Source organism: Phocoena phocoena, chromosome 20, assembly GCF_963924675.1.
Source record: "Phocoena phocoena chromosome 20, mPhoPho1.1, whole genome shotgun sequence".
NCBI lineage: Eukaryota > Metazoa > Chordata > Mammalia > Artiodactyla > Phocoenidae > Phocoena > Phocoena phocoena.
The window spans coordinates 58402544-58424046 of record NC_089238.1 but is presented as its reverse complement, the minus strand read 5'-3'; the positions used below and the strand labels follow the sequence as shown (position 1 = coordinate 58424046).

The 21503-nt window shown below is 63.8% G+C and overlaps 1 protein-coding gene across 1 annotated transcript; it reads right to left on the bottom strand.

Annotated features, from left to right (window-relative positions):
- Window positions 1-229: 229 nt before the first annotated feature.
- Window positions 230-20486, bottom strand: ZFPM1 (zinc finger protein, FOG family member 1). Its single transcript, XM_065898419.1, has 9 exons — window positions 20435-20486; window positions 19146-19205; window positions 18880-19013; window positions 8070-8172; window positions 6307-6516; window positions 2845-3078; window positions 2467-2562; window positions 2239-2385; window positions 230-2031 (listed from the first exon to the last, which is right to left on the bottom strand). The coding sequence occupies exons 1-9, from the start codon at window positions 20484-20486 to the stop codon at window positions 230-232; spliced, it is 2838 nt and encodes a 945-aa protein (XP_065754491.1).
- Window positions 20487-21503: the final 1017 nt, after the last annotated feature.

The following is a 21503-nucleotide window of genomic DNA, read 5'->3' as shown; positions in this document are numbered from 1 at the left end:
CTCCGGCCTGCAGTGTCCTGCGTGTACTTACAGGTGCTGCTGGCCCTGCCCGTGCCCTCCCCGCAGCGCCCCCCCTGCTCAGAGAACTAGACTGCTCCACCACGGTGTTCAGCAACTGAACTTCTTTATTAAGTGCCAAGGTCCAGGCGGGCGCTGCCCGCTGCAGCCTCTGACGAGGTCTGTGCCTGGAGCGTCCCGGGTCCCCCTGCAGGGCAGCAGCGCCGGGCGCTCACTTCACGTGCTCGGCCGCATGCGAGGAGCAGTAATACTTCTTGTGGGCGATGAAGGTGGACAGGCTGCTGAACCTGATGTTGCACAGGCGACAGTACCTGTGGTTGCCGTTGGGCACGGAGGCCGGCGTCCCCTGGCTGGGGGTCTGTACGCCTTTGTCCGAGTGGGAGGGGGGTGCCGGCACGGGCTCGGGGGACGTGGCCGGGGGCGGGCCGGGCCGGGGGCTGCCGGTGGGCGGCTCCCAAGGGTCCTGGCCGTTGAGGCCGTCGCGGGGGGCGGCGGGCGAAGGCGTCCGAGCCTCGGCGCCAGGGCCGGAGCCGGCCGTGGGCTTGCCCAGCAGCAGGCCGTGCGCCAGGCGGAAGTGCTCGATGAGGTCGCCGCGCACCACGCCGTTCGGGGGGCAGTAGGGACAGACGATGGCGGGCGGGCCCTCGGGGGCGGCGCGCAGGCGGCGCGGGGCGGAGGGGCACGAGAACTTCTTGTGCGCCAAGTACGCCTCGAGGCTGTGGAAGCTCACGCGGCAGGCTGTGCACTCGTGGTAGTCGGCCAGGGCCGGTAGGCCGGGCGCAGGGCCAGGGGCGGCGGCGGGAGCCTGGCGCCGCGGCTTTTTGCTCAGGTCGATGGGGCCGTCCGCCGGGTCTGGGCCGCTTCCGCTTCCGCCTCCATTTCCGCTTCCGGGCCGCGGCGCCGGCGACGCAGGCGGCGTGGGCGCGTGGCCTGGCGCGACGGGTTGGGCGGGTCCGACCGGGGACGGGGCGGGTCCGACCGGGGGCGGGGCGGGTCCGGCCACGTGCAGTTCGTAGAGCTTGCGGCGCCTGCGCGTGCGCACGGGCGGCGCAGCGGGCGCGGGGGTCGCGGAGGTCCCGGCGGTTCCGGCGGGCGCAGGCCGGCGCGGCGGCGGGTCGTGACGAGAGGCGCAGTAGTACCGCTTGTGCACCGTATAGGTCTCGTGGCGGCTGAAGCGGATGTTGCAGGCCTCGCACAGCGTCCGGCGGGGGTCGTCGTCCTCGTCTGCCCCGCTGCCCGGGCTTGGGCTGCCTTCGCTGCCCCGGCCGCCCGCCTCGGCCTCGGCCTCCGCCTCGGGCGTAGCCGCGCCCCCCGCCTCGTCCTCGCGCGCCTCGGGGCCCGGCGGTGAGCGCTGCTCGTCGGCCTCGGCGGGCGGTGGGGCGGGGGGCGCGCGCGGCGGGGCTGGGGCCGCCTTGGGCCGGCGGGCAGGGGGCGTGTCGTCGGGCGGGCGGCGGCCGGAGCAGTAGAGGCGCTTGTGCACATAGAAGTTGTTGACGTTGTTGAAGGTGATGTCGCAGTCGAAGCACGTGGCGCCCTTGGGGCCCCCCGTGAAGAGGCCAGCCGGCGCGCCCACGCCCGCGCCCGCGCCCGCCTGCAGCCGGCTGTGCACCAGCTCGGACATTTTGGCCAGGATCTCGGAGGCAGGCGGCGCCGTGGGCAACTGCGGCAGGAAGAGCGCGCCGGGCCCTGGGCTGGAGCCGGGCGTGGGGCTGGACAGCTCCGCCTTCACGCGGACGGGGCTGGGGCCGGCGCTGGGCGGTGATGGCGTCCGCGACAGGGCCGGGGGCCCTGGCTCCGCCTCGGGCTCCTCTGCCGCCTCCACCTTGATGCTCCTGGGGGTCGCCGGGGGCTCGCCGCCACCCCCGTTCTGGGGGCCCGGTCTGGTCTCTCCGTTGGTGGTCTCTGCCAGGGCTTTCCTGTCCAGTCCCGGTGATGGGGCGGGCACCAGGCCCAGGTCTGCAGGGGCCAGGGGGCCGTGCAGCGCCGTGTGCTGCTGGAAGGCGGCCAGACTGTCTGCGGGGAGACGCCAGGGGCCACACTTCAGGCCTGGAGCAGGACCTGCCTGGGCCAGACCTGAAGCTGGGGAGGGCGGGAAGGGAGAGCTGGGCTGGGCGCAGAGGTGGTGGAGGGTCGAGGCCGAAACCGACACTCCCCCACCCCCACCCCTCGTGGCCGAGCCTGCTTCCCCCTTCCCAGTCCTCACGGTCACCAGGGGCTCACCTGCGGGGAGCTTGGCAGTGGGGTGCCCAGCCCCTGATGAGTAGATCTCAACCTTAGAGCCCGGCTGGCAGACCATGTGGTTGGTCACTAGGTGGCTGTAGAGGATGTCCCTCGTGGTGGAGATGAAGCCGCAGCTGTGGCACACACCTGCAGGTGGGCTGTGGTGTCAGAGCCCTGCCGGTGGCTGCGCCCCACAGACCCCGCCGCCCCCTTCCTGGCCCCGCTTACCCGTCAGCGTGTCTGTGTGCACCTTGAGGTGCCGCTCGCAGTTGGCCTTGGTGGTGAAGGCGGACAGGCAGATGAGACACACGAAGGGGCGCTCTCCTGGAACACGGGGCCCGGTAAGGGAGCCTGGCCAGCCGAGGACTACGGCACGTGTGGAGGGCCCCTAAGCTCTGCCTCCTAGGACCCCATCGGGGGCCCAGCCCCCAGCCGACCACCCAGCCGGTCGCAGGCGGGGCGCGTGGCCTGGGGCCCTGTGGGAGGCTGCTCGGCGTGGTGGGAGGACCACTCGGGCACGTCCACGGCAGTTGTGCAACCCCAGGAAAAATGCAGTGAGCATGCATGGCTTGGGTGGGGAGACACGCTGTTGGGGGCGGGGCTCACCGCTGTGGCTGCGCATGTGGATCTCCAGGGAGCTGGCGCTGGGGCAGCTTTTGCGGCACTGGGGGAAGGGGCAGACCCGCTCGTTGGGGTAGGTCTCCTTGGGCTTCTCCTCGGGGGCGGCCACAGCGGGGGAGCTGGTGCCCTGGCGGCTGGCGCAGTAGTACAGGAGGTGGGCTTGTAGGTTCCGCTCGCTGCGGTACCAGATGCCGCAGTCCTTGCAGGGAAAGACGTCTTCTGCGGGCGGGAGAGGCGGGTGCAGCCTGAGGGGTGCCCCGGCAGCAGCGCTGGCCGCCTAGCACCCGGGCCAGGCCGTGGGCCCTCTGCAACACGAGGGCTGTGCCCGGGCGTCTGCCAGCTTGGGGGTGGGGTGGGGTTTGTGACCTGGGCTGTCCCTCTTCACTGCTTTGCCTTCTCAGGTGTCCCTTGGTAACTCCGTGTCCCCTCTCTACGGATCTTCAGGATGCCATGGGGACTTGCGGATGGGGTGTGAGTGACCCCGAGAGTGGCCCCTGGGCTGCGTCCCGACAGGCAGCCCCATAAGGAGACACTGTGGTCTCTCGGGGTTGCCCACGGGAGAAGCGAGGCTGGGGTCCGTGACCTGATTGTCTCTGTGACTTGGCGGGGGCGACGGGACTCGCGGGCTGGCGTGGAGCTGGGTGCCCGTGGAGGAGGACGAGGAGACAGGTGTGTGCGTGTGAGCAGGTGTGTGGGCCGCTGGGTGCCCGAGTCCCCAAGCACTGGGGCAGCAGGGCGAGAGGTGAGCGTGGCTCTGGGTAGGCAGAGGGCTGAGGCCAGGAGCTGCAGAGCGCGAGGAGCCTCCCGGTGCACCGCCCTTCCCCGCCCCCCCACCCCATACACCTGATGGCTCTTTGGTCAGAACTTCCTGAATTCACCACATTTAACCCAAGTGGGCTGCCTCTACCTTTGCGGTTTAGGGGGTTTGGATGGCGGGGGCGGATTTGCCAGCTGGTGAGCATTCTCTGGTGGGTGCTTCACCAGACTGGTAAGGAATGTTTCCTTGTTTCTGTCCCTGCTCCTTGGCCAGCCACCCCTTGGCTGAACCCAGGGCAGGGGGGAGACCTTGTTCTGGGTCTCGACCTTGACCTTCACACGGAATGGAGGGGGCACTTGTGCGGGTTAGGACGTATTTCAGCCCGTTGGTTGGCAGTACTGAACAGGTGGTCTGCCTGCCCCCCGGGGGCTGCCAGGTTTCTACCTTCTGTCTCTCTTCAGAGTACCTGTCTGTCAAGTGAGGTGGGCACTCCTCGTGCCCCTGTGCCTGCGGTGTTTCCGGCTCAACTTCTGGTTTTCAAGTTCCCTTTTATTTGGGGGTCTCAAGGCAGCGCTGAGGCCTTGAGCTGGGATCCGGGTCTGAGGGGCTTCTGTATCTGCAGGGTCAGTGCTGGGGACTGCGCTGCTGCTTGCGGCAAAGCGAAGGGACTGGGAGGCCGTGTGAGCCCCAGCCCCGGCCCTAAAACTTAGCAAGGACGGTCGTCGCCCCACCAACCCAGGGCTGACCTCGGGCCAAGTCCCGGGTGGATGCAGCCCAGGTAACCTGCACAGAGACCTCAAGGCCGGCATTACCTTTACTGCTTCCACAGATGAGAAAACAGGCCCAGAGTGGTAGAGTCTCAATTAAACCGGGTCTGATTGGCTTTGGAGCTCGGGTTCTGAAAGCCCTTCTAGACCACCAGTAGGAGAGGCCCGTGTGGGGTTGGTATAAGCGATGTCTAGCCCACCATGCCCTCACAGGTGTCAGACCCGAGGGGAGGGAAACCGAGGCCCAGAGAGGCTGCTCCTGGGCAGGCTTGAGAGGAAGCCCTCCAGCACCCGGGGCTTCCTGCAGCCCCCCCCCACCCAAAAGAGACAGAGAGGCAGCCCCCCCGGACACCAGATGCCATTCCCTGCCCTGGTGGGGTGACCCATCCAGCACCCTTCTTTCCTGAAACCTCAACATCAGACGAGACCCCTGTTTGCTCACCACCACCCTCTCAGCTCCCCTGCAGGACCCCATTCTCCCTGGGGCAGTGGCCTTGCCCTGTCCGGCCCAGTCCCTCCGTGCAGGCTCTGGGGACGGGCCACCCGCCTGTGCTTGTCCCCACCCCTCCGGTGTCACCCTCCTCACTTGGCTGCCAGTGTCTGGGGTCACGGTGACCTCCGTGCTGCCTGCCCTTGCTCTCAACACAGCTGGGACACGGCGGGCCACTGTCCTGCCTGGAGCTCCCCAACTCTGACCGCACCCTGAGCCCCAGCACGTGTCCCCCAGTCGCCTCCTGGGCTCCACTTAGTGCCCAACAGGCGTCTCGGGTCAGGTGCTCAGAACGGGCCCTCCACCCTGACCGCGATGGGACGGACAGTGTCCGCCCCGCGGCCGTGCTGCAGCCCCGGCCTCACGCTGCCGCTTCCCCCCCGCCCCCCCGGCAGGCCCTGTTCACTCCAGTGCCCCTCTGGCCTCTGCCGTGGTGCCTCCACCTGCTTAAAGCCGTCATCACGTTTGACCTGCTTAAAAAGGTCACTTTTCTCCCAATTTTACAACCCTACAGTCTCCCTCTAGCAGCCATGCAATTTTAGAACTGAATAGGGTCGTCTTTGCTGCCTGAAAGCCCCCTGCCGCGGTCGTTTCTCTGACAAGGAGTCCCAGCCCTGGTCCGGGGCCACCCTCGGAGTCTGGCTCTGGCCACGGTGGCCGTCTCGCTGGGCCTGGGCTGTCCGCTTAGCTGCTCTCCCCGGCGCGCGGGTCTCCCGAGCCCCCCAGCCACTGCCCACGTCACCACTTGCCCTCCTTCGTGGGTGTGCCTGCGGCCGCCTGCCCCCTCAGGGCGGGCAGCTGTCCCCACCCCGCTAACCCCAGCGCCTTGACCGCTTGGTTTGGTGTGGACGTTGAACAAGGATTTGAGAAACGAGTGAATCTCATCGGTTCTCAGACCCTCTGCTGCTTGTAGGGAGGAGTGACAAACGTCCCTCCACTGCAGCTCTGCCCCAGGGGACACTTGGCCACGTCCTTCACAACTGGGAGGTGGGGATGGTACCAGCGTCTAGTGGGCGAGGGCAGGGCTGCTGCTGGGCACCCCACGGTGCGTGTGTCCCAGACTCCACCCCTGCCCCGCGCGGCCTCTCCAGCTGGTGACCTAGAAGGGCCTTCCGGACCCTGCGGACCCCGCGGACCGTGTGCCAGAGGCGCTGTGGTGAGAAGCCCGGTCTGCTGCAGAGCCTCCGGGAAGGCTGTGGGCCCGCCTCCCCGTCAGCATCTGGGAGCTCACCACGTGGCCCCCTGCACGCTGACTGCACCCTGGAGCCCCTCCTGGAACCCCACTGCTAGGCCCCCTTGCATGCCCCCGGGGCACACGCCCTCCTCTGCTCGGGTGGCAGCAGTGACCAGTCTGCAGATCCTGAGCCGGGCACCGCCTGCAGCTCTGAGCCTGGGGTGGGGGGCGGGCGGCGGGCAGGCAGCGGGTTACTCACTGTTGACAACTGCAGTCGCGAGGATGGACGCCATGCCCGCCTGCTGGGGCAGGAGCTGGATGTCGGTGGCGGGGGAGGGGGCCAGGCCCTCGGGCTCCACCGGCTCCTTCACAGGCTGGCTGGGGGCACTGTGGGGCTCGGCCGCGAGGAGCACGCTCAGCCGTCCGCCCGCGGCCACCGGCCTGGTGAGCCTGCACCAGAGGGCGCCATCTGCGGGGGGAGGGCGTCTGTGACGGGGCGCCGGCAGCCCCAGGCCACCACGGCCGCGCCTCTGCAAAGACCCCTGCCCATCTTATCCTCCTGATGCCCTCTGCGCCGCCCCAGCTTAGGCATGGGGGTTCCGAAGCCGGCGTGGTGGCCGGGGCGAAGCCACACCCGGCTTCGCAGCTGTGGCCGGCTGGTTTCCGTGGCGCTCCTGCCTCCTCAGGGCGACTAGGTGTTGCCTGCTCTTTGGGCCTCCCTGCCTGTGTCTGTCGGAGCAGGAGGGCCGTCTGCGGGGAGAGGGGAGCAGAGCGGCCGGGAGGGCTTGGGAGCCGCTCACCCGCGCCCTAGAAAGGCCTCCCAGCGCCTCGCTACTCAGCCAGCATGGCTGTTGCCACGGTGGCCAGCGGGGGGCAGCCTTGGCCAACAGGACGCGGGCTGAGCTGCCCACGGGACCAGGCCACCTGGCTAGATCAGCACCGCAGGGACCCTTGTCCTGCCCAGGCAGATGAACCCTGTTGACCAGGCGAGCGGGGGCGGGGGGGGGGGGGGGGCAGGCCAGGCACTGCTAACTGGGCCACGTCCCCGCTACGTACCCCCAGCTGGGCACCTGCTGCCAACCTGGGCCCTCCCATGCTTTCCAGCTGCTCTCTGGGTCCTTAGAGCACCCCAAAGCAGGGAGGGTGGGCCGGGGGGGAAACAGGCACACGGGTGCTGTGCTAGCCAGAGGCAGACGGAATGCGCAGGGCCCCGGATGCCCCCAGGTGGGGAGGGGCTGGGGCGGTGCTGGAGCAGCAGCCCAGCTTGCCCCTGCCCACCTCCAGGGGCCTTTGGCTCTGTCCCTGTCCTGAAACAAGGCTGCCCACAGGACATTTTAGTCCAGTGTGCTCAGGAGGGGAGGCGATGGTGATGGTGCGGGTGACACCCCCAGAACATTCTACCAAAGCGGAGCCCCCCGCCCCAGAAGAAGGAGGTGGATTTCCCGTGGCCATGTGGTGGATGGCTCTTGCTGTCATGTGTCTATCCCCACATCCTCCCCGGATCTGAGCTGCCTCATCTGTAATGGGGGGGGTCCCCCGCACCCCGCCCTCCCAGGGCCACTCCTGGAAAGCGCAGGTTTGCAGGAGGGATGTGGGGCGTGGAGCTTTCCTCGGCTTCACAAAACAGAGGCCCCAGAAGGTGAGGGGACCTGTCCCAGGCCCCCCAGCTGGGTTTGGACATGGCCCTCCTGACCACTCCTGGAGGGAGTCAGGCCGCACAGGGCCCTGGTCCAGCGGGCACCCCCAGGTGGGCCCACCAGGCCCTGCCAGTGTCCACCGTCCCTGTGGTCTCCCAGAGGCCCTGAGGGCAGTCCTGGCCTGGGCCCGCACTCCCCGACCCCCGGGGCCGACACCTGTCCAGCCCTAGGCAAGCATTAATGGGGGCACTGGGCGTGTGGTGGCAGCGGTGGCCAGCCCCTCGGCCCGGCCCAAGCAGGCTGGTTTCCCTTTAAGAGCCGGCCCAGGGGGAGCCATGACCCCCCACCCTCCGGAAGGCAGTGAGGGAAACGCCAGGATACCAACCCTTCCTGTAGATCTCCGAGTTGGCTTCGGCCTCGGTCAGGGCCCGGGGCAGCGTCCTCAGCCAGCAGGCCTCGTCCTCCAGCAGCAGGGTCAGGGCCGGGCTCTGGGGGCGGGGAGGGGGGGTCAGCAGGAGAGAGGCTGGCCGGGGCAGCGGGGGGCTCCCTGTGAGGAATGCCTGAGAGTCTACCCCGTGGGCGCCCTGTCCAGGCTGCGGGTCCTCGCCAAGCACTGGCGACACGCATGCAGCAGGGATCCAGTGCTTGCCATGGGTCAGGTGCTAGTTTCCCTTGGAAACCGAGGCCCAGAGAGGTGGAGCAACTTGCCTAAGGTTACACAGCCAGTGAGTGGCAGAGCGGGGAGGCACACCCGGACCTCCGTTCTTGCTGCCCCCTCCCTGGTGGGGCACTGGACCGGACGCAGGCTCCTCCCACACAGGCCCCCAGAGACCTACAGAGTAGTAAGCTGTGGGACTGTCTGCACAGCACGCAGGCCCACCTTCGTCCAGTCCATCCTGGGGCCCATAGACATCTCGTCCCATCCCGAGCAGCAAGACGTCCCCCCACCGAGGCTGGCTCAGCACCTGGCCTCCCTGCGGCCCGCAGACCGTGGTCAGCCCCTCGCCCGGACACGCTCCCTCCGGCGGCCCCCAGGAGGGGTGGCCTGATTTCTCCCCCACCCTCCCCAGGCGGCACTGCAAACATACGTCCCCGTCCCACATGGTTCTGGGAGGGGGCTGGCCCTTGCCACACGGAGGCGATGAGGTACAGACCCTGGCCCTGACTGGCCGCAGAAAGGGTGAGACCACAGCGGCCCCTCAGGCCACAGCCCCAGGGCTGGATGGGTTGTGGACGGCTCCTCTCCTGCAGGGGGTCCCCAAGCTCCGCCACTGGGCACCGTGTGGAAAAGCACAGCACATTCGTGTCTGAGTATTTTCTTTGTTTTATGCAAATAAAAGCTTTTTAGTCAAACTGTAGCAGAACCTCTAACTCAAGGACCAGTGTCACTTGCCGTCAGCTGGATGGGGGCACCTGGCCAGGAAGCTAGCGTGATGGGATGGCTGGAGCAAGTGACACATGGGAGGTCCCCTGACGTCTTCTGGGCACCTCCCCGCCTGGTCCAAGACCACGGCTTTACTGAGCTTTGCCTGCAGGGAGCACGTGGGCTCCAGAGCTGGGCATCGGGTCCAGTCCAGACTCCCTGACTGTGCCCAATAGCACCATGCCCGCCCTCCCTGGGCCTGGCACCTCTACAAACGGCAATGCCCCGAGCCCGTGGGCTTCCTCCACCGTCCTTGTGCTGCCACCTGCTCTGGGGGTGGGTGACTCAGTCTCCCCGGGGCACTGGGAAGTGGAAGCCTGTGTGAAGCCCTCCTTTCAGACAGTGCCCGCCTGGCACGTGACAAACACAGGACAAACAGGAGTCCTGCCACCCTTGCTTCTCCATTCCCGTGGGCCCGCAGGACACAGTGGGCAGAGGCTGTGCCTTCGGACCTAGGAGGCTGATGTCCACTGGGGCGGCGGGCCAGCAACCCCCAGGTATCAACTGGGGCCGAGTGTCTCCACCAAGCAGCATGCTTTAACGGACAGCTGCAGACCTGGGGGTCCCCGTCACCCACAGCTGGGGACAGGCTGGAGGGCCAAAGCGGAACGGGGGGGGGTGCTGGCACAGCAGCGATTGACCGGCGGCGCCCACGTCCCAGCTATCCTGACCTGGGCCAGCAGAGAGGCGGAGGCCAGGGTCTCCCTGAGCCTCTAATGAATATTAATGAGTGGAGGAGGGAGAAAAACATTAATCTGCCTGATCCTTCGCTGGGTGCTGCGGTAACGATATGAAATCTAATTATTCGTCCCAGTATTTCTAAACCCTCAAACCGAGACTGACAGCCTCCCGGTCGGTTTAATGCTTATCACTCCCGGGAGTGGCGTGTTCGCGGCGTGATAAAAGCGGCCGCGCACGGCTCTGCTGACGCTGCAGAACCCCTGAATTTTCCGCGTCCATCTGAGTGGAGGGGAGACGGCGGCGCTGTGTCCCCGGCTGTGTGCCTCCTGCTGGGAGCAGCCCCTCGCCTGGTGGCTGCCCTGGGCGGGTGAGGGGCAGGGGACGTGGGGGACCTGGAGGGGGGCTTGCATCCTGCACCCCACGCCTGACTCACAGGAGGGAGAGGGGCCAGGAGATCCAGGCCGTACGACCACCAGACCCTTCACCCTCGTTCCCTCAGCCCTTAACACTCTGGGGGGCCCTGGCCCCCACTTAAATGGGGCAGGCTGGGCCCACCATCACCAGCCTCCCTGCCTGCGCATGGACCCTAGGGGTGCAGGAGCCGGCGCCCCACGGCTCCGGGGAGAGGAGCACGGCCATGCCCAGTCTGCCCCTGTCCCCGTCCCTGTGGGGTGGCAACGCGCACTGTCCCGGGCAGCTGGACCCTGCCGTGCGCTAGGGCTACAGCTCGCCCCCCCCCGCCCCATTATTTATTTTCTCCCCCCATCCCCCAATTCCAAGCAGCCCTGGAACAAAAGCCCTTTTCTCTGGTGGTCGGAGGCACCAGGCCGAGGCAGGTTCCCTTCCTGGCCCTGCCCGTGGGCAGCGGGGTGAGAGCCTAAAACGATCAGAGATGTGCGTACTGCCGGCCACCTCCCCTCCACCGGCGCCCCAGGCTCACTGCTGGGTCTGGGTCTGGGTCCGGGTCCGGCTCACCCCAGACAGGCCGGGTGCAGCGTCTGAAGAAAGCTTGGCCCCTACCCTGCCTTAGCCCTGGGGGTCGCCCTGTCCCTCCCTCCTGACTCCAGGCTGCCCCACCCAGCCCCGGGACAGCGGGCGGCCACTTTAAACTCTCTGGGTGCATCTGAGAACCCTCCTTGTTCCCCCAACAAAGAGGTCAGTGTCTGGGTTCTGTGCCCGCTGATAGCCATCAGAAACCCTATCTCTACCGCATCCGCTGTGACAGCCGTATCTGAGGCTGTTCCCAAACTCGCCATACAGCGCGTGAAGTAGCGTTGAGGGGAGGTGGGGCCCTGCAGAACGCCTCCCCAGGGCACTGCGGGCAGGTTCGCAGGAGGTCGGGAACCTGGGGCAGGCCTGGGGTAGGCTCTGATCGGGGCCTGCACTCGTCTCTCCCTTTCAGCGTGTCCTGAGAAGCCCCGGCCTGCGTCCCACTCACCATCGCCAGAGGCAATGGCTTTCCGCCCTCGGCACCAGACGTTTCATGAGGCAAGAGAAGCACGACACAGGCGGCTCAAGGCATGGCCCCATCTGGCAAAGAAAGACCCATGATGCACCATGCCTGGGCTGAGCGCCTTCCCTTGGGAATTACTCCCTATCACAGCTAGAGAAAGAGGGGCCTCGCCAGGAGGGCACCGGGCTCACCGCAGCGCCGTCTCCCCCTGGCCCGGGATCGTCCTGCTGGGAGTCTGGCTGTGCCAGGCAATGACCGCTGACAGCGGCCTCTGGAGGGGCCCCATGTGGAGGGCCGCTCAGAGCCCATCTGTGTGCGGTCAGCTGGCGGCTGCGCCTGGATGGTCCCACGTCAGCCTCACAGGCAGGGGCTTGCTGCTCAGACCTGCTGCCCTGCGTGCCATCCCGGGGGTACCCTCCCAGCTCTCACTGATGTCACGGTGGCCTCGTGGCTAAAGTGGGTGAGCCGTGGGAGGACAACTGGACAGACGGATGGGCCGAGTGAGTGAGGGCCCATTTGTTCATTCATCCGTCCATCCACCCATCATCTACTCATCCATCTACCTTCTACCCATTCGTCCACCACCCATTAATCCATCAACACATCCACTGACTCACCTGTCTATCCACCATCCACCCGTCCATCCACCTTCCATCCACCCACCTTCTGACCATCCATCTAGCATTCAACCTTCCATCTACCTGTCCACCCATCCACCATCTACCTGTCCATCCATCCATCCTCCCATCCATCCACCCACCCACCCACCCATCCATCCATCCACCCACCTCCCGTCCATCCACCATCTACTTGTCCATCCACCATTCATGTATCTACCTACCCACCCATCCATCCATCCACCCGCCATCCACCTGCTACTCGTCCATCTATCATCCACCCATCCATCCAACATATCCAGCCATCTATCCACCATCCATGTGTCTATCTACAATCCATGTGTCCATCCACCTTCTACCTGTCCATCCACCATCCCCCCTCCATCCACCATATACCCTTCCATCCACCATCCACATGTCCATCCATCATCTTCCTGTCCATCCATTTTCTCCCCATCCATCTACCATCCACTCATCCATCCACCATCCATCCTCCATCAACCATCACCTGTCCATCCACCATCCAGCTATCATGCACCTTCTGCCCATCCATCTGGCATTCAACCTTCCATTTACTATCTACCCGTGCATGCATCCATCTACCTGTCCATCCATCCATCTACCCATCCACTGGCTACTCGTCCACCTACTGTCCACCCATCCATCTGCCATTTATCTGTCCATCCACCGTCCATTTATCCACTCAATATCCACTCAACTGCTCCTCCACAACCATCCACCCATCCACCTTCTCCCCGTCCATCCACCATCCACCCGGCCATCCAACTTCTACTCTCCATCCACTATCCCCCACGATCCACCATCCACCCATCCACCTTCTCCCCTGTCCATCCACCATCCACCCGGCCATCATCCAACTTCTACTCTCCATCCACTATCCCCCACAATCCACCACCCACTATCCCCCACAATCCACCACCCACCCATCCAACCATCCACCCACGTACCCACCATTCACCCATCCTTCCACCTTCTAATTGTCCATTCACCAACCACACTTCCATCAAGCATCCACCCAACCATCCACCTTCTACTCATCCATCCACCATCTACCTGTCCCCACCCATCTACCTAACATCTACCTGTCCATATATCCAACCACCTACCCATCTATCCACCATCTACCTGTCGACACATCCATCTATGATCTACCTATCTATCCATCCACCCATCTATCCTCCATCTACCCGTCCATCCACCATTCTTTATCCATGCACATATCCACTCACCCACCTGTCCACCCACCATCCAGCCATCCATCCACCTTCTGACCGTCCATCTAGCATTCAACCTTCCATCTACCATCTACCTGTCCGTCCATCCATCCACCCAACTATCCACCTGCTACTCGGCCATCTATCATCCACCCGTCCACCCACCATCCACCTGTCCATCTGTCACCCATGTATCCACTATCTACCTGTCCATCTATCATCCATTTATCCATCCACACATCCATTCACCCACCCATCCATCCACCAACCACCCATCCATCCTCCTCCTACTGGTCCACCTACCATCCACCCATCAATCCACCATCCACCTGTCCATCCTCCATCTACCATCCACATGGCAATCCACTATCCATTTACCCATCCACATATCCACTCACCCATCCGTCCACATCCACCCACCCATCCACCATCCATCCGTTTATCCATCCACACATTCACTCACCCACCCACCCACCCACCCATCCACCCACCTCTGCCCATCGTTCTGCCTTCCACCCATCAGTCCACCGTCTGCCTGTCCATCCATCCATCCTCCCATTCATCCACTCACCCACCCATCCATCCACCTTCTACCCATCCTTTCATCATTCCCCCCACCATCCACCCATGTATCCACCTTCTACCTGTCCATCCACCATTCACTACCTGCTACTCGTCCATCTACCATTGACCCATCCATCCACATCTATGTGTCCAACCATACTTCCACCCACCTCCCATCCATCCACCATCTACTCGTCCATCCACCATTCATTTATCCATCCACGTATCCACCTGCCCACCCATCCATCCACCCACCTGCTACGCGTTCATCTATCATCCACCCATCCATCCACCATCAACATATCCACCATTTATCCATCCGTCCATGCACCATCTACCTGTCCATCCACCATCCACCAACCATTTTTCCATCCAATATCTACTCACTCCTCCAACCACCATCTACCCGTCATCCACCATCCATTATCCATTCAATATCCACTCAACTGATCCTCCACAACCATCCACCTGTCCATCTACTATCCACCGTCCATCCACTATCCCCTGCAATCCACCTTCCACCCATCCATCTACCATCCATCCATCCACCATCTACCTGTCCATCCATCCACCCATCCTTCCACCTTCTAATTATCCATCCACCATCCACCCTCCACACGTCCATCCATCATCTTCCTGTCCATCTATTTTCTCCCCATCCATCTACCATCCACCATCCTTCTTCTACCCAACCATCCACCATCCCTCCATCAACCATCCACCTGTCCATCCACCATCCAGCCATCCAGGCACCTTCTGCCCATCCATGTAGCATTCAGCCTTCCATTCACCATCTACCTGTGCAAGCATCCATCTACCCATCTATCCACCACCCACCTACCCACCCACTGGCTACTCGTCCATCTACTGTCCATCATCCATCCGCCATTTATCTGTCCATCCACCATCTATTTATCCATTCAATATCCACTCAACTGCCCCTCCATAACCATCCACCCATCCATCCACCCATCCCTCTACCATCCATTGTCCATCCACCTTCTCCCAGTCCATCCACCGTCCATCTACCTTCTCCCTGTCTATCTGCCATCCATTTATCCATCCACACCTCCACTCACCCACCCATGCAGCCACCTTCTCCCCTGTCCATCCACCCGGCCATCCAACTTCTACTTGTCCACCCACTATCCCCCGCAATCTACCATCCACCCATCCATCCATCCACCATTCACCCATCCTTCCACCTTCTAATTGTCCATCCACCATCCACACTTCCATCAACCATCCACCCAACCATCCACCTTCTACTCATCTGTCCATCTACCTGTCCCCACCGACCCATCCAACATCTACCTGTACATATATCCATCCATCTTCTATCCATCTATCCACCATCTACCTGTCCATCTATCCATCCACCCATCTATCCTCCACCTACATGTCCATCTACCATTCACCCATCCATCCATCTTCCACCAGTCCATCCACCTTCTACCCATCTGTCTACCATCTTCCTGTCCACACATCCATCTACCCGTCCATCCACCATTCACCCATCCACCCACCGTCCATCCGTCCATCAACCATGACTCATGTATCCACCATCTTCCCATCCATCCACCATCCATTTAACCATCCACACATCCACTAACCAACCTATCCATCCACCACCACTCATCCATTCACCTCCATTTACCCATCCACGCATCCATGCACCCACCATCCATCCACCATCCATACATCCACACATCCACCATCCATCCACCACTCACCAATCCATGCACCATCCACCCACCTTTACCTATCCATCTACCATCTACCGTCACCCATCCGTCTTCCATCTACCTGTCCATCCATCCATCCATCCATCCATCCATCCATCCCTCCACCATCTACCCCTCCACATACAATCCATTTATCCACCTACACACCCACCCACCACCCATCCATCCATCCTGAACATTTCCTCTGCATCTGAGTACAAGTTTTAGAACTGCTGCACCTCCAGGCCCTGGGTTTCTGGGGTGGAACCACAGCTGGATCCTGGGGGACCTTGAGGTCCCACAGCAAGTTGGTGTCAGAACCAATTCTCGACTCCTGGCAGGCTCTGCGTGCTGTGTCCTTTCTGGGGTACCACCCCCGACGCCCAGTGTGTGCAGGGACTGTGAGGGGAGACTCCTTGCCTCCCCTCTGGCCTGCAAGCAGCCTGGGCCTGAGGAGACCCGTGGGAAAGGGTTGCCACACCCCAGCGTCGCCCCTCTCCCACTTCCCTCTCCAAACAGTGAAGACAAACTGCCTGGCGGGTGACAGGACGATCAGGGGCGGGAGGTACACGGTGGGGGGCGGGGGGAGAGAACCGGGGCCCATCAGCTGAGCTCGATAAGGGGCCTGCTGAAATGTTAGCGAAAATATTTAGACAATAAATGAAGTATCGGAAAGGCACGCATATCTTTAAGAAATCAATCATCTTGTACGTGTGTCTGGACACTCGGCGCCAAGGCAGAGATAGCGCCTGCTGGGGAGATAAGGGTTAATCAAGGATTTAATTCTGCAGGAGATAAAGCTGCAGGGAAGAACAGGCAGCTCCTTCCTCCCTGGGCCCCTCTGCAGAGCCTCAGAGGCCCGCTTCTCCGGCGCACTCCCTGGATTATCTCTCCGCTTGGAGAGGGTTTCCAACCTCACGCCAAGTCTCCCCAGGCTGACCTGCGCCCTGGGCCCAAGGAGGACAAAACCCCCGGAGAGGAGGCTGCAGGCGGGAGGACAAAACCCCCGGAGAGGAGGCTGCAGGCGGGAGGGGAGGGCCTGGGGGTGGGGGTGCGGTGGGGATCCCAGGGCTGGTGCGGGCATCTCCAGCCCCCCATCCCCGTCCTGCAGGGGTCTCTGTGGTTAGGAAAATAGTGATTTCCCCTCTGCTGTTTGGTCCTGGTGACTTTGGCAAGTTACCTAACCTCCTGGAGCCTCAGTTTCCTCATCTGGGAAATGGGAACAGCAGTACCCGCCTCATGGGGGGTGGAGAAAACGAGGGGCCGAGTATAAGGATGGGCGCACAGCAGTGCGTCTGGAACACGCACTTGGAACTGTCCATCTTGGAAGGGGTTGACTGTCCCCAAGGAGGGAGCAGAGGAGAGAGGTGCAGGCCCTGCTCGGGACACACTGAGCTCCCCAGTCCTCAGCCATCCCGGCTTTGTCCCATCACTGCTTACGGCTGTTCTCTGAGAGTCCAGACACGAGAGTCACGGAGCTCCTCTTAACTCCCCCCAACGGCCTACCCTCTCTCTTAAGAGTCAACTGCTGCTTGTACACCTCCAGTGACGGGGAGCTCACTGCCTATAGGGACCGCTGTAAATACCACAGCCTTGGTCACACAATGGAGCCAAAATGTGGCTCCCTCCAAGGAGCTGAAATCCACACTGGAGCTCCCACTGCTTTCTCCCTGCTTGGGGCCACGGGGCAAGAGGGTCATCCCTCCTGCAGGGCTGCTGGCCATGCTGCCTGCCACGCCACGCCCTGTGGTAAGCACCACGTGCGGATGACTGCGTTTAACCCACCCGGCTGCCCTGGGAGGCCACCACGTCACAGAGGAACTGCTGCTCTGCCCACCCTCTCCTCTGCGGGGAGGTTGCAGGGTCTGCAGGACCTTGCAGGTCTCAAGGACCCTTCAGGGCTCCCCTGTGTCCCCTCGCTGAGGTCCCAAAGGCTGAGGAGACAGAAGTTCAGAGAGGTGGAGGCACACGGCCAAACAGCCACAGGGTAGGAGACCCCAGGACCTGGACCCTGTGCCATGGGGACGGCCTGGCCTTGAAAGTGGGGGCCCTCGGTCCTGGGCCGCCTCCCACCCCCTGGCTGAGTGGCCTGGGTGAGCACCGCCCCTCTGAACCTGGCCACTCAGCTGGGAGAGGCAGCGTGGGCAGCCCAGGGGCCTCAGCTGAGACGTCTCCAATCTCCCGAGGCCCGGGCCCCAGCTCTGAGGTTCTGAGGCCGCGTGACCCACGGCTCAGGGTGCACTGCACACGGGAGGGGGTGCGGGCTGTGAGCAGTAGTCCGAGAGTTGCAGCTGGGGATCCTGCCCACGGCTCTCTACCAGCCCCGCTGCAGGCCAAGTTCCTGGGGCCCTGGTTTCCTTGGCAGAGAGACAGGGGCTCTGCCAGGCTGGAGATGGTCAGAGCTGTTAAGGCAGCATTTGGCCTCCAGGCGCAGGGCTGGGGGGAAGCCCCCCCCCACAGCCCCGCCACTGCCACTGAAGGCCCATCAGAGGCCCACGAGGCCCAGCATCACAGGGCACCTGCCAGCAGTGTGTACCCTGGATCCAGCCACACCTGAATGCCACGTTAGGAATCAGAAGGGCCCAGGCCATGGCTGTGACCGCACATTTGGGGCACCTGAGCCTGGGCTTGAGGGGACCAACCCGGGTGCTGCCCGGCCTCCCAGGCAAGCGTCACCATGGCTAGGAGGTGCTTCCTGAACTCTCATCCAGCACAGGCCCCTCCTGGTTCCCACCACACCGTACGTGCCCATTCCACTGCCCCACACTTGCTTCCCATACGTCAACGCCCTTTCTCAACCGAAACGTATTTTACAATGAGCATTTGTACCCTTTGCAAGAGGACGCCACACCGACTTGCCAACAACCGAGAGCAGCTCAGCAGCAACCCTGAGACAAACGACAGCCCAGTGGTCGTCAGCACGCGCTAGAGACGCTCAGGCGGCGCCCTCTCCCTGCCGTCTGGGGGCCCACAGGCACGGAAACGCAACGAATGACCACCTCGCTTACGAGGGGTGGCCCCACCCGTGAAGCCCAGTGCCGGGGGGCAGTCCCTGCCTGCTTCCCCGGCCACAGGCCACAGGCCAGGTCCAGTCCCACCACTTGGTTCCTTATTGCTCCCTTCCCTTGAAAGCCCTTCTCTTTCTCTGCCTCGCCAACGTCTACTCGTTCATTAAGTGCCTGCTGAAAGAACGCCTCCTCCAGGCAGCCCTCCCTGTGTCACCCCGAGGTCCCAGAGGCCCCGCATCACCTCCTCCAGGCAGCCCCTCCCTGTGTCACCCCGAGGTCCCAGAGGCCCCGCATCACCTCCTCCAGGCAGCCCTCCCTGTGTTCCCGGGCAGTTAACTCCTCCACGGCTGCATCTCCTGACGTGTTTCACGTGGAGTGGCAGTTGCTTCTGCACGGAGTCTAGCCCGGGCCTGGCTCAGGGGGCTGAAGGGGCCTGTGCCCTGGGCCAGACACTGTCCTGGCCGCTGCGGCTGGGGTCAGGGCTCCTTACCGGTTCCGCCTGCCCGGGGGACGAGGTTCTGGTCTGGATGCTCCCGCGGAATGGGCCCCAGGACAGGCCCTCGGCGAGGCTGCACCGAGCCCGCACGCACCTCTGTCCGTCCTGTAGCAGCAGCTTCAGCTCGTCTGCGGGGAGAGATGTCAGAGGCGTGAGGAGGTCCAGGTCCCAGGTCCAGTCCGTCCTGTGGCACCCGCCCCCCCAGGAGCAGTTGGGGGGGCTGAGAGCAGAAGCGGGAGGGCGGCCCTGGCCCAGGTTACGGGGATGGCGGCTGGTGCCGGGTCCTGGGGGCCAGGCCAGCCCCTGCAGTGAGACCTGTTCTGGGGGCCGGCAGGCCGCAGAGACAGGACAGCAGGGGCACCTGCAGCTGCACTGAGCAGGTGGGCGCACCGCTCGGCGGGACCTTGGCGGCTGCGTTGGGACGCGTGTGCCTCGCACAGCCTAGGACGCACACACGGAGCCGGGTCACCCCTACTGCCTCACGTGAGGGCAGGCACAGAGTGGAGGACGATGACGCCGACGAGACCGCCTCCCGTCCCCTCCACACGGTCCTCCCAGCCCCTTCCCATCAGCTTGAGCCCCAGAATCCGCAGAGCACGCCTGTGTGGGCAGCCGTGAAATGCTGGGACCCCGCACCTCCCAATCCTCTTAGCACCTCAGCACAGGGCCCAGCAGGGGGAGCCAGGCCTGGAGCCAAGTGTTCCTCCCCTCCCCCGCCCACTGCCGGCCGAGGCCCTCGGCACAGCCGGACTGCGCTTGGGCGGCACCAGCATCACTCCCCGCGGGACCCCCGCCTGCCCCCTGGAAAGGTCTGGACCCAACTCCTGCCGAGGCCCTTGGTCGGCGGCTGCCTGTCCGAGCGGCCTGCCACCCGGCTGAGGGCCTAAGGCTCGTGGGCCGCGGCCACCCGTGCTGTGATCAGGGCCAAGCTCCCGGACTCTGCCAGCTTGCGTGGCCCGGGCTGTGGCTCCTGTGTCAGCTAGGGGAGTGGCATCTGTGCCCGGCCCCCGGCAGGATTCAGTTCCGTTGACGTGGACAGACCGGCCTCTGCCAGGAGCCCCGCCACAGTCCTTCTCACGGGGAGGGAGCTTGGGGTCGCACAGGGTCTGCAGGTGCGCTCCCAGGTTCAGCCCGGCCTCAGCGCACGACCCACGTGAGCTGTGGGGTGGGCTGGACGGTGGCCCGCAACCTGGGAATGTTCCCTTGTTTGGACAAAAGGTCTTTGCAGATGTGATTGAGATCGGATCTCAAGGTGAGACCATCGGATTATCCGGTAGGCCCTACAGCCAATGAAAAATGTCCTCGTAAGAGACACACAGAAAAAAAGAGACACAGGAACAAGTCCACTTGAAGACGGGGCGGGGACTGGTGGGATACAGCTGGGGGGACACTGCATCTGGAGCCTCTGCGCGAATGCGGCCCTGCCCACGCCTTGATTCGGGACTTCTGGCTCCGGAGCTGTGAGAGAGTAGACTTCTGATGTTTCGAGGCACCAAGGTGGTGTGAATTTGCCCGGGCCGCCCTGGGAGACACACACCTGGCACGTTACCTGCCGTCTCGAGCCTTAGTGTCCTCAAAGCCGAGGGGATGACGGTGGCCATGCCCTCCCAGGGCAGTCTCTCCCCAGGCCACGCGCCCTCTGCCCAGGAAAGCGGGGCCGCCTTGTGCCTCGGGTGCCACCTGGGCTGCCTGGGCCCACAGAGGCCTCACGTGGCCTGGCCTGGGCCCCGAGCAAGCGCTGCTGCATTGGCCCCGCTTCCTGGATCCCCGATCGGGCGGGCTGTGGCCTTAATGGGCCCGATTATCAGATAACTGCCGGCCTAATGGCACAGATAACGTGTAAATACACCAGGAGGCCCGGCTACAATGTTCTAACTGGGTCCTTGTCTTCCCCAGGGCAGATAAGATGGCAGGGGACCAGGACGTGGCCAGGAGGCGGCGCCCTTTATCGGCCCCGCGGCGAGGGGGACAGAGGCCGGCCATGTCGCTCTGCATCCCGCCCACAAGGGGCCGTGTCCTCTACCTGTGCACCCAGGATGCCAGGGTCCCAGCCAGGACTCTGCCCATGGTGCCCCCCCCTCCCCTGGGCCTGCAGGGTGCCAACCGGCACGCAGTCACCTGTTCCTGCCCGAATGGCCCTATGATGTCGGTCCTCTCCTGGTCCCCGCCCCCCCGCAATACAGATGAGGAAACTGAGGCCCCGAGAGGCCACATAGCTGGCAGTGGGATGCCAGGATCTGAGCTCGGGCCGCTGCTGTCCTGGGTATATTTGGGTCTCTGGTACCCCACCCAGCTGGCCCCAGGGCGTGGGCGTGTGGGGAGAGGCTGTCTAAAGGTAGGTTTGCTGGGCACTCACTTATCCATCCAAGTGGTCTGGCCAGCCATCCGACGGGTCCACGCTCTCCTGAGGCTGGCTGGGGAGCCCACCGTGGGCTGAGCTGGGTACCACCTGCCCCCTCCCATCCGCCCCCTCAGGACGGTGGGGTCAAGGCGGAATCACCCCGCTTCCCAACACCATGGCCGGTGCCCGTCCAGACAGCCAGACCTGCGCTAAGCCGCGTGGGGTCGGCCCACACCCTTTCTGGACTTCAGTTCTGCTGCTGGGCCACAGACGAGCC